The 12880-nt window shown below is 39.0% G+C and overlaps 1 protein-coding gene across 1 annotated transcript in view; it reads left to right on the top strand.

Moving 5' to 3' along the window:
• SPMIP2 (sperm microtubule inner protein 2) overlaps nucleotides 1–12645 on the top strand; it is a 66962-nt gene extending 54317 nt beyond the window's left edge. Inside the window, 2 exon segments of the mRNA XM_070385574.1 lie at nucleotides 11540–11729; nucleotides 12613–12645. Coding sequence (XP_070241675.1) covers nucleotides 11540–11729; nucleotides 12613–12645 — 223 coding nt within the window.
• Nucleotides 12646–12880: the final 235 nt, after the last annotated feature.

Below are 12880 nucleotides of genomic sequence, written 5' to 3'. Positions count from 1 at the left end.
TATCCTTGAAAAAAACCAGTAGCCTCACAACCCTGTGAAAACTATCAGACAACCAGTCATTGGAGGGGAAACAAAAGTTTGGAGCTCCTTGAAAAGTTTCCTACTCAGAGAAATGTTATATAAAATCTTTTTTTTTTTTTTTTTGAAACTGGCTGGTTCAAATCCCAACTCCAGCTCTTTATTTTTTTAATTTTTAAATTTTTATACAATTTTTAAAGGTTGCTTTCCACTTACAGTTATTACAAAATATTGGCTGCATTCCTTATATTGTACAGTGTATCCTTGAGCCTATCTTACGTCCCACTCCCTTGCCTCTATATTGCCCCCCAGCACTGGTAACCACTCATTTGTTCTACATATCTGTAAATCTGCTTCTTTTGTGATACTCACATTTGTCATATTTTTTAGATTCCGCATATACCTGATATCAGACAGTATCTGTCTTTCTGTCTGACTTATTTCACTTAATATAAGGCCCTCCAAGGCCATCCATGTTGGTGCAAATGGCAAAACTTTGTTCTTTTTTAATAGATGAGTAATATTTCATCGTGTATATATGTACATATATACATAAACACCACTTCTTTATCCAATCATCTGTCAGTGGACACTTAGATTGCTTCTGTATCTTAGCAGTTGTAAACAATACTGCAATGAACATTGAGGTGTGTGTATGTTTTTTAATTGGTATTTTTTTTTTCAGATATATACCCAGAAATATATGATAGTTTTATTTTTAGTTTTTTGAGAAATCTCCATACTGTTTTCCACAGTAGCTTCACTAGTTTAAATTCCTACCAACAGTGTACCAGCTTCCCTTTTCTCCATGTCCTCTCCAGTATTTGTTATTTCTGTTCGTTTTAATGATGGCCATTCTGACAGATATGAGGTGATATCTCACTGTGGTTTTGATTTGCATATTCCTGAGGATTAGCAACACTGAGCGTCTTTTCATGTGCCTTTTGGCCATCAGTATTTCTTCAGGTCTTCTGCCCACTTTTAAATCTGGTTCTTTGGTTTTTTGACAGTGCTGAGTTCTATGAGCTATTTATATATGTTGGCTATTAATCTCTTATTGGTCATATCACTTGCAAATATTTTCTCCCATTCAGCAGATTGTCTTTTTGTTTTGTTTTATGATCTGTCTTGAAATTCCCTGGAAATACTCCATTCTCAGGACTTGTCATTATTTGGCCTGACTCTGTGTGAACAGCTCTATCTCACAGGCACTCACAGGCACTCATCCAGGGCAATAATCATTTAATGTCACAGCTGCCTGAGGCGGGGAGGAGGGCAACACCAATTGGGGCAAACAAGAAGCTGATCAAAAATCTTTAAGGGAAAAACTGGGAAATGAGATGTTGCTAGGGGATTTCAAAAATCTGTGACATATTCCTAGAAATCTAGAAGGCAATGCACACGCCCAGGAAAGACACCAGTATGTCCTAATTGCTCACCTTTGGCTGACTTTGAAGCTCCATGAGGCAGGAAATGAAGACTAGGGCAGAGTTGTAAACTGCCTTCTAGGGCAGTGAAGATGTGCCCACACACATATAAAGGCCAGAAAACACACTGATTTGAGGCACTGAAGGAAATTTCTTTCTAATCTTTCGCTGACCGCTAAGCTAACCAAGCAGAAAATTCAGGAGGCACACGTGACACCTCTAAAAAGTAGTCTAGGAAAGCCACTAAACAACAGCAATGTCACCACCACTACCGCCAAAAGACAAACAAACAGAACAAACGAAAAACCAAGCAGCAACAGCAAGCCCTGGAGAAAGGGAGGAAATCTCATTTCCAGAATTAGCACACTGTACCATTTCAAATGACAAATTTTCAACAAATAATGAGACAAGCAAGGAACAGGAAACTATGGCTAAAACTCAGGGAGGGAAGCAGTCAGTAGAAACTGTGTTCAAGGAAGCACAGATATAAGTGTAATTAAGTCAACTATTACAAATATGTTCAAAATACTAAGGGAAAGTGTTTCAGTAGGTGGGTTAGGTATGGCAGAGGATAGAATAGAACGTGGGTGTGACTGAGGTTAACATGCAGGTGAGTGCTAACCAGGGAAGAGACCAGTGCATGACTCAAGGTCACTAAGAACAGACAGGGCTTCCCAGGGGGTGCTAGTGGTAAAGAACTTGCTTGTCAATGCAGGAGACATAGAGAGGCAGGTTTGATTCCTGGGTTGGGAAGATTTGGGAAGATCCCCTGGAGGAGGAAATGGCAACCCACTCTAGTATTCTTGCCTAGAGAATCCCACGGACGGAGGAGTCTGGCAGGCTATGGTCCATAGGTTCCCAAAGAGTCAGACAAGACTGAAGTGACTTAGCACAGCTAACAAGAGCAGACAACAGCATCCAGGCTCAAATGGTACCTTGTTTACCTCAAGAGGAGACAGTACACAAATATTCATCTCCTTGCATTATAACAGCCCTCTATAGCTGGTGGGTCCACTCAGCAGCTGCCATGGCCAGTGTGCTGCTTTTACCTCACTTTGAGCCATAGACGAAGGACACCAACTCTTACTCCCTAGAGTTTGAAATACACAAAGTTGGGGATATACCTGACACATGCATAGCCAAGCAGTTCTGAGAAAGTTTCACATGCTCAAGATTAAGGCAACAGGTAGTACTGACTGTGCTCTGAACTCTTTGCATCCAGTATGACTTGTGAGCTTGCTAGCATGTCCTGTACTGAGCACAAGGAATTTGTTGGGAATGCAAAGGAAGTGTTGGACTGAACTTGGACCCTACCCTCACAGAAACCATGTTCAAAAATTTAAAGGAAATCATGAGAACAAGGTCTTGCCAATGAGAGAATATCAATAAAGAGATAGAAACTGTACATATAAAAAATAGAAATTCTGGAATTGAAAAGTACAATAACTAAAATTTTAAAATTCCTTATGGGAGCTTAATAGCAGATCTGAGCTGTCAGAAAAGAATTGATAAGCTTGAATATAGGTCATCTGGGTTTCTATGATCTGAGAGAAAGAAAGAAAAAAAGAATTTAAACAAATGAACAAGGAAGAGTGTTCTGAGACTGTATCAACATAGCATAATGAAAATCCCAGAAGGATAGGAGAAAGAAAGGAAGGGGCAGAAAGAGTATTTGAAGAAATTCATGGCCAGAAGCTTCCCAGATTTGATAAAAAACAATAATTAACATATTTAAGAAGCTCAAAAAACTTCAAGTAATATAAATACAAAGACCAGGCAAAGACAAAGAGAATCTTGAAAGTAGCAGGAGAAAAACGAGCCATTGTATACACGGATCTTCGAGATTAACAGTTAAATTCTCAGCATAAATAATGGAGCCAGAAGGCAGTGGAATGATATATTCAATGTGCTGAAGGAAAAAAAAACTTTGCCAAAAATTCTATACTCAGAAAATCTATCCTTGAAACATGAAGGAGAAATTAAGGCACTCCTGACAAACAAAAACTGAGAGATTTTTGTCACTAGCAGATCTGCCCTACACCAAATGCTAGAGAGAGTCCTTCAGGTTGAAATGAACGGACAATAAACAGCAACTAAAATCTATAAACGAATTAACAAGCAATGGTAAAGATTAACTACATAGGTAAGTTTAAAAGCGTTGGTGCATTTTGCCTTTTAACTTTTTTCTATATGATTTAAAAGACAACTGCATAGAACAATAATTATACAATGTTGTTGATGGGCTTATAATTTAGAAAGATGCAAATTTTATGATAATAGTACAAACAAGGAAGAAGAGCACGGAGCTATGTTGAAACAAAGTTCTTGTATATGACTGAAATTAGGTTGGAATTAATTGAAACTTATTTTAAATTAAGATATTAATTAAATCCCCATGCCAACCACTAAAAAATACTCCTCAGAAACATACAATAAAGGCATAACAAGGGAATTAAAATAGCATTCTAGAAAATAAGCATTCACCTCAAAAGAAGGCAGTAATGGAGAAATAGATAAATGAAAACAACATTAGGCATATAGAAAACAAATAACAAAATAACATAGAAATCCTACTTTATCAGTAATTACAGTGAGTGTAAATGGGCTAACCACTCCAATCAAAAGGTAGAGATTGGCAAACAAATGATCCAAACATATACTATATATCCAAGTATAAAAAGAAGCACTTTAGATGCAAAAATGCATCTAAATCAAAAGTTAAAAAATGGAAAAAGGTGCATCATGCAAATAGTAAACAAAGAGAGTTGGAATTGCTATTCTAATATTAGACAAAGTAGACTTTAAGACAAAAATTGTTACAAGAGACAAAGAAGGACATTTTATAGTGATGAAAGGGTCTTAATGTCTTCCATGACATAAAAACTATAAACAAATATGCATCTACAAGAGAGCCAAAAAAAGAAAAAAAAGAGGAAAAACTGACAGAAAAAAAGGGAAAAGTAGGCAATTCAACAATAATAGCTGGAGAATTCAGTATATCATTATCTATAATGAATAGAACACTAGACAAAAGATCAACAAGGAATTAGAAGATTTGAAAAACACTAGACTTAACAGAAATCTATAGAATATGCCATCTCATGACAACAGAAAACACATTGTTTCCAAGAGCACATAAATTTTCTCTAGGATATAACATGCTGCACCATAAAATGAGCCTCAGTAATTCAAGAGGAGTGAAATCATACAAAATATGCCTTTTGACAATAATGGAACTAAATTTTAAATCAATAAAAAGGGAAATTTAAGAAATTCAGTTGTATGTAGACATTAAACACAAACTTAACCTGCAAGTCAGAAGAAAATCACAAAGGAGTTTGAAAATGCTTTGAGATGAATGAAAACAAATGCACAATATTTGAAAACTTATGGGATACAGATAGAGCAGTGCTCAGGGGGGAAACTTACAGTTGTAAATAACCATATTTAAAGAAGAAAAATCTAAAGAATCAAATTTTAAATTTCAAAACTCTAGAAAATGAAATGTAAACTAAACTTAAAGCAAGTAGAAGGAAAAAATAATATACAGGGCAGAAATAAATGAAATTGAAAATAGAAAAATAATAGATAAAAATCAATAAAACAAAAATTGGTTCTCTGAACATATAACATAGTTGGCAAATATTTAGTGAGACTAAAAATACAAGATTCAAACTATAAATGAAGTAAATCAGACAGAGAAGAATAAGTACTATATGAGTAGAAACAGACTCACAGATAAAGAAAGTAAACTTATGGATACCAAAGAGAAAGGGGAGGAGGAAGGGTAAATTAGAAGTATGGATTAACAGATTACACATCACCACATATAAAATAGATAAGCAACAAGGATTTACTGTGTAGCACTGGGCACTGTGTCCAACGTCTTGTAATAACTATAATGAGAAAGAATCTGTACAACCAAAGCTAACACAATATTGTAAACCAACCATAGTTAAATTTTAAAAAAGGAAATACAAGATTCAAATTGCCAAAATCAGAGACATTACTGCTGATCTTACAGAAATAAAAAGGATTACTATAAATAATGGTAAGCTAACAAATTAGGTAAGTGAGATAAAATGGACAAATCCTAGAAACACACAAATTACTAAAACTGAAGAGCAAATAGAAAATCTGAATAATTATATAACAAGAGATTGAATTATAATAAAAAAACTTTTCTGCAAGAAAGAGACTAAGTCTACATAGCTACACTGGTGAATTCTAGAAAACATTTATAGAAGAATTAATATCAATCTTTCAAAAATTCTTCCAAATAGAAGAGGAGGAATGTTTCCTTATTTACTCATTACCCTGACAGTAAATGAGGCAAACTAGAGACCAGACTCTGTTATGAATATAAATGCAAAAATCCTTAACAGAATACCAGCAAAGAAAATTATATCCAGCAACATATAAAAAGGTTTATACATTATGACTAACTGGCATTTGTCCCAGGAATGCAAGATTGGCTCAACATATGAAAATCAGTGTAATATACTATATCTATAGAACGAGGGGTAAAAACTACATGATCATCTCAATGGAAGCAGAAAGGCATTTGACTAAAAAGCCAACACTATTTCATGATGAAAACACTCAACAAATTAAGAACAGAAGTAAACAGTCTTAATTTGACAAAGGTCATCTACAAAAACCCCACCACTAACATTTTTAATAGTGAAAGGCTAGATGCTTTTTCTTTATGATGAGGAAGAAGACTAAGATATCTGCTCACATTGTGTCTATTCAACATTATAGGAGAGATTCTAGCCAGGGCACTTAGGTAAGGAAAAGGAATTAAAAACACCTAGATTAGAAGTGACTATGTAGATTACATAATCTCATATATGGACAATTCTAAGGAATCTGCATAAAATCTATTCAGTGTTAGTCATTCAGTTAGTTGTGTCCAACTTTTTGTGACCACGTGGACTGTAGCCCACTAGGTTCCCTGTCCATGGAATTCCCCAGGTAAGAATACTGGAGTGGGTTGTCATTTCCTTCTCCAGGGGATTTTACTGTCACAGGGATCAAACCCAGGTCTCCTGCATTGCAGGCAGATTATCTACTGTCTGAGCCTCCAGGGAAGCCCTAAAATCTGTTAGAACTAAAAAATGAGTTCAGTAAAATTACAGGATAAAATGTCAATATACAAAAATCAATTGTATTTTTATATACTAGCAATGAATAATCTAGAATGAAATTAAGAACAATTGCATTCACAATAGCATCAAAATAATAAAATACTTAGGAATAATTTTTTTTACAGTTATTTTATTGTTTATTTTTCTTTCAATTATATTTACTTTTATTTTATTTTTTGGGGGGGTGCAACAGACATTTATTTATTATTTTAATATTGGAAGTATGCACTTATCTTACAACTAGAAGTTTACACATTTTGACTGCCTTCATCCAGTTTCTCTTTCCCCTGTGCCCTGAATCTGGTAACCATAAATATGAACTCTTTTTACCTTTGAATTTGGTGAGTTTTGTTTTTTACTTTTTTGAGATTCCACAAACAAGTGAGATCATACAGTATTTGTCTCTGTCTGACTTATATCACTTAGTATACTGCCCTTAAGCTTCATCCATCTTGTCACAAGTGGTAGGATTTCCTTGTTTTTTTTTTCTTTTAAATGACTGAGTAATATGTATTATTATGAATATTCATTGGAAGGACTGATGCTGAAGCTGAAACTCCAATACTTTGGCCACCTGATATGAAGAACGGACTCGTTGGAAAAGATCCTGATGCTGGGAAAGACTGAAGGTGGGAGGAGAATGAGATGGTTGGATGGCATCACCGACTCAATGGACATGAGTTTGAGTAGTCTCCAGTAGTTGGTGATGGACAGGGAGGCCTGGTGTGCTGCAGTCCATGGGATCGCAAAGAGTTGGACGCAACTGAGCGACTGAACTGAACTGAATATGTGTAATATATGTGTATACCACAACGTCTTTATCCATTTATCCGTTGACAGACATTTGGGTTGTTTCCTTGGCTATTATAAATAATGCTGCTGTAAACATTGGGGTGCAAGCATCTTTTCAACTTAGTGTTTTTGTTCCCTTTAGATATACTCCCAGAAGTGGAATTGGCAGAGCTTATGGCAGGTCTGTTTTTAATTATTTTGAGGATCCTCTATACTTGTTTCCATAGTGGCTACACCAATTCACATTCCTGCCAACACTGTTCAAGAGTTCCCTTTGCTCTGCATCCTCACCAGCATTCGTTATTTCTTGTCTTTTTGATGATCGCCATTTTGATAGGTGTGAGGTGATATCTTACTGTAGTTTTAATTTGTATTTCCTTAATGATTAGTGATGTTGAACATCTTCTCAAGTGTGTGTTGACCATTCATGTATCTCTAAAGGAGAAAATGGGAAAATGTCTATTCAGATCCTTTGCCCATTTAAAAATTGGCGTATTTTTTTATTTTGCTATTGAGTTTTTTATGTATTTTGGATATTAGCCCTTTATCAGATATCTGGTTTGCAAATATTTTTCCCCATTACATAAGTTGTGTTTTCACTTCATTGATGGTTTCTTTTGCAGTACAAAAGATCTTAATTTGATGTAGTCCTACTTGTTTATTTTTTATTTTGTTGCTTATGCTAATTTCCTCTAATTTTGATGATTATATTGAAGTTATATAGAATGTCTTTGTTTGCAGGAATTACACATGTAAGTATTGAGTTGGCCAAAAAGCTTTTTCGCAATTTTTCATAACATCTCATGACCATAAACTGAAGGAACTTTTTGGCCAACCAATAGTTGGGAATAATGGGTATTATGTCAATAATGTACTTTCAAATTATTTAGGAAAGGAAGCCTTTGTAGTGTGTCTCCATCCTTCTATAAGCTTGAATTTATTTAAAAAGAAAAAGACCTGAGCCTTAGGGATCTACTTAACATAATCAATAGAATGTTACACTAAGAATTTTGCATTATTTGGGGATAGTTGTGTGTGTGTGTGTGTGTGTGTGTGTGTGTGAGTGTTTGCTGCCATTGTGCATTTGTAACTAACACCAAATCATTACTGATGGCCTGACATTCATACTTCAAACCTTTCTGGAGCCAAAACTTCTGCTCTTTCTCAGCTCTTGACTTTCGTGGCTCATTTGTAAGTTCCATTATAGTGTGTGTAAATTTCCATAGTTGATGTGGCAATGGTATGTATAAGATCTCTAGAGTCTTTGACTTACAATTAATTTTTAATTTTCTATTGTTCCTGGTAATGTGAGATTCAGGGCCATAGGACAGTCTGAATTTAAAACAGATTATAAAATATTTTAGCACTTGAATGAAGACTAAGGATATGCAAGGATTTTTCTTTTCTAAGCTCTTCTGTGTCATTCCTTCTGTAACATATTATTTTTAGGGAAATGTGGCACATTTGCATGAAATGGTTTTCCTAGGAATCATGAATCAAGCTAGTGGAAACAGTAAACAGAGCTTGTTCCATACATTCTAACCAGCAGCTCTCTTTCCCTTTACGCTTTCCTGAAATTGTCCCTAGCAACTACTTTGTAGTCGTGAATAAGAAAACTCAGACACAGGAGGGCGCAGGACCCATGCCTGCACACCTGCCCTGGTGGGAGGGAAGCAGCTACAGAAGGGTCAGGCCTTAAAGTAACTCAGCTCTGATCCCCTCCCTGCTCATCCATCACACATCCCCTGAGCCAGCCATATTTCAGGAGGGTAATGGGCCTGGGAGGCAGTGATGAAGGAGGCACTTCTGGGTTCTTTAAGGAGCCCCGAAATGGGAGGAGGAGAACCTGCTGCCCTAGCAATTTATTAATAAGTATATTCTACCAGCTTCCATCAGATAAGTCAAATACAATGTGCTACCAAAGGAGGAAAACAGTTAAAAAAAAAAAAGAAAACACTAAGATCATGGCATCTGGTCCCAATGCTTCACAGCAAATAGATGGGGCAAAAGTGGAAACAGTGACAGATTTTACTTTTTTGGGCTACAAAATCACTGCAGATGGTGACTGAAGCCGCAAAATTAAAAGACACTTGCTCCTTGAAAGAAAAGCTATGACAAACGTAGACAGCATATTAAAAATCAGAGACATTACTTTGCCAACAAAGTTCTGTCAAAGTTTTTCCAGTAGTCATGTATAGATGTGAGAGTTGGACCATAAAAAAGGCTGAGGGCCAAAGAACTGATGCTTTTGAAGTGTGGTGCTGGAGAAGACTCCTGAGAGTCGCTTGGTCAGCAAGAAGATCAAACCAGTCAATCCTAAAGGAAATTCACCCTGAATATTTATTGGAAGGACTGATGCTGAAGCTGAAGCTCCAACACTTTGGCCACCCGATGCAAGGAGCTGACTCATTAGAAAAGACCCTGATCCTGGGAAATATTGAAGGCGTGAGGAGAAGGGGATGACAGAGGACAAGATGGTTGAATGGCATCATTGACTCAATGAACATGAGTTTAGTCTGAACAAGCTCTGGGAGTTGGTGATGGACAGGGAGGCCTGGCATGCTACAGTCCATGGGGTCACAAACTGTCCGACATAACTTAGTGACTGAACAACAACAAGTGGTGAAGGAAGTCTTCAGAGAAGAGGTGTTGTCAAGGAGTAGCTGCCATTTGTCTCTGAAGGAGAGGGTGGTCACAGGGAGAACGAAAAGTGGGGGACAAGTCCAGAGGTCTGGAGGTGGGTCCTCACCTGGGCTGGTGAAGGTGGGGGCGGCTGGGAGCACAGGGGTCTCAGAGCGGAGAAAACGGCCAATGGGAGGGGCCTGGGGGCCCCGAGGGCAGAGCATTAAAAGAAGAAACAGACAGTGACCGCTTTCCTTTGTGTGCTGGACTCAGAGAGTGGACCTCTGTCCTACTAGTAATGGGGTGTCTGGGGGCAGGCTTGCAAGAGGGTGACAGGGTCTCTATGGTTGTGGAGAGGAAGGAGGGGTCTGGTGGGCCCGAACTGCCCACTCCCCCTCCACTCAGCTTCGCTCAGTGCTGCCTCTCCTCCTGTCCCCAGCTCCCACAAGTTCTAGAACCCACCTGTCTTTAGTTGTCTTCAAGTTACTTCCCCAGTGTTGGACTTGCAAGGAGTGAGGGTCGCACAGATCTGCCCCGACCCTTGACCCAAGGAACTGAGGAAGCCGGAAGACTCAGGGTCTAGGAAAGGAGATTTGTAGTGGCCAAGAGGCCCTGGGCGCCTGGTGGGAGGGGTTTGGGGGTAAGAAGTCCCAACTTTCTTCCAAATGAGAGTGTTAGTTGCTCAGTCATGTCGGACTCTTTGCGACCCCATAGACTTTAGCCCTCCAGGGTCCTCTATCCATGGAATTCTCCAGGCAAGAGCATTGGAGTGGGTTGACATTTCCTTCTCCAGGGCATCTTCCCAATGAGGGATTGAATCTAGGTCTCCTGCATTGGCAGCCTGGTCCTTTACCATTTGAGCTCCAGTCATGGTTTTATTGCCTGGCACATGGTGGGTAATGAAGACACCAGCCAAAGAAACTCCAAATGGGCCGTCCTTCTCCGACAGAGCAAGGCAGCCCTGCCGATAGGTCCTTATCCTATGATCCTCTTGTCTTTGCCCCTAGACGTGGCCCTTTACTGGAAAGCAGTCCTCAGATAATATTCTAGTTTAGGGGCATTGGATCAGGAAAGGAGAATGAAGCCAGGATCTTTGTTGTGGCACATTGTCCAAAGCCAGAGTCTGCCATCACCAAGCTGGCATTTCCCTGAGTTCCCAAGGTCTCAGACCCGGCTTGCATGTCCAGCAGGAGAACTCAAGGCCTGGGTTCACCCCCAGCTTCCCAGCATCTGGCCTGTTCGGCTTGGGAGGATGCCAGGAGCAGTCGTGATACCCAGGCAAAGTGATCAACAACCTTCCTAGATAAGTGTCCACCGGGGAAGGTAGTTCCCTGGGGGAGTGGAGGGGCAGAGTCTTGAAACTTCTCAGGATGCCATCTCAGAGTTTGAGGGCCTTAGCTTTTCAAGCTCTGTGGCTAGAAATCACCACCATCACAACAGAAGCAGATGAGTCTCAAGCATCTGAAAACTGGTAGCCTTATTTCTAACATCCTTCCAGTGTGAGGACCAACCAATCTGTTCCTGTTTCAGGCAACCCAATCCTTCTATTATGGATGTGGAAGGAAGCTCCAGTCGTGGTTTTATTGCCTGGCACATGGGGGATTATGAAGACACCAGCCAAAGAAACTCCAAACGGGCCGTCCTCCTCCGACAGAGCAAGGCAGCCCTGCCGATAGGGTCCAGACCACCGAAGCTGCCGAAGCTACCGAAAAAGGAGGAGGTATGGATCATTATGGAGAGGGAAATGGCAACCCACTCCGCTACTCTTGCCTGGAGAATTCCATGGATAGAGGAGCCTGGTGGGCTGTAGTCCACAGGATCCCAAAGAGTTGGACACAACTGTGAGACTAACTTTCACTTTTCACTTTCACGGATCATTAGCTTTTCTGAGTCATCCTGGAAAAGCCTGAGCTGTTTTAACATATGACTTAGAGAGTGCAGTTTATAGTAATGGGCTTCCCTGGTGGCTCAAATGGTAAAGAATCTGCCTGCCAGTGCAGGAGACCTGGGTTCAATTTCTGGCTTGAGAAGATCCTCTGGAGAAGGGAATGGCCTCCCACTCCAGTATTCTTCCCTGGAGAATCCCATGGACAGAGGAGCCTGGCTGGCTACAGTCCATGGGGTTGCAAAGAGTCAGACATGACTGAGTGACTAACACTTTCACTTTCTTTTTTATTTTTCATTTAGTAGTAATACTACAAATAATCGATTTTATCACTCTTTTCAACCTATCAAAATGTTTTGTAATTCATATTGGATTTCCACAGTGATGTCTATATAGGTGAGTATTATTCCAATTTTACACAGGAGGTGTGTGGCTTAGTCCTTAGAACCATTTATATATTGTATAGTTTAACCTAGAGAGCATAGCCATATACTTGGTTTCCAAAACCTGAGAAAACTCTCAGTTTGTGAAATGGGGTAAATCTATAACCAATCCTTAAAACCCCACAGACTGATCAACAGAGTAAGGATATCCCAGTTCAAATTCAAGGTTTTCTCCCCATTACTGTCTGAATGTTGAACAAGTTGCATGATTTCCCAAAGCGGGTTTTTTCATTCCTAAAATGGGGATGTTTTTATCTGTCCTGAATATTTTGTAGAGTTACCATGAGAGTCAAGTGGAGAGTATGTAAGCATATATTCAAATGAACAACTGTTTCCTGAGGTCCTTCTGCATAATCCACAGCAAATCCTCTCTGTAGTCATCCAGCATTTCAATATTGAGTGTGACAAGAAGCTTCCCTGGTATACAACGAGCACAGTAGCTCAGATACTCTGCGACTCCTGTTCTCTACTAGGAGAGAGGCTCCTTGCCACTGCCCTAGAATATTGCTTTCCCTCTGGCGCCAGAGATCAGTTCATCAGGAG

The sequence above is a fragment of the Bos mutus genome, chromosome 17, assembly GCF_027580195.1.
Source record: "Bos mutus isolate GX-2022 chromosome 17, NWIPB_WYAK_1.1, whole genome shotgun sequence".
NCBI lineage: Eukaryota > Metazoa > Chordata > Mammalia > Artiodactyla > Bovidae > Bos > Bos mutus.
This window is presented reverse-complemented; position numbering and strand designations above follow the sequence as displayed.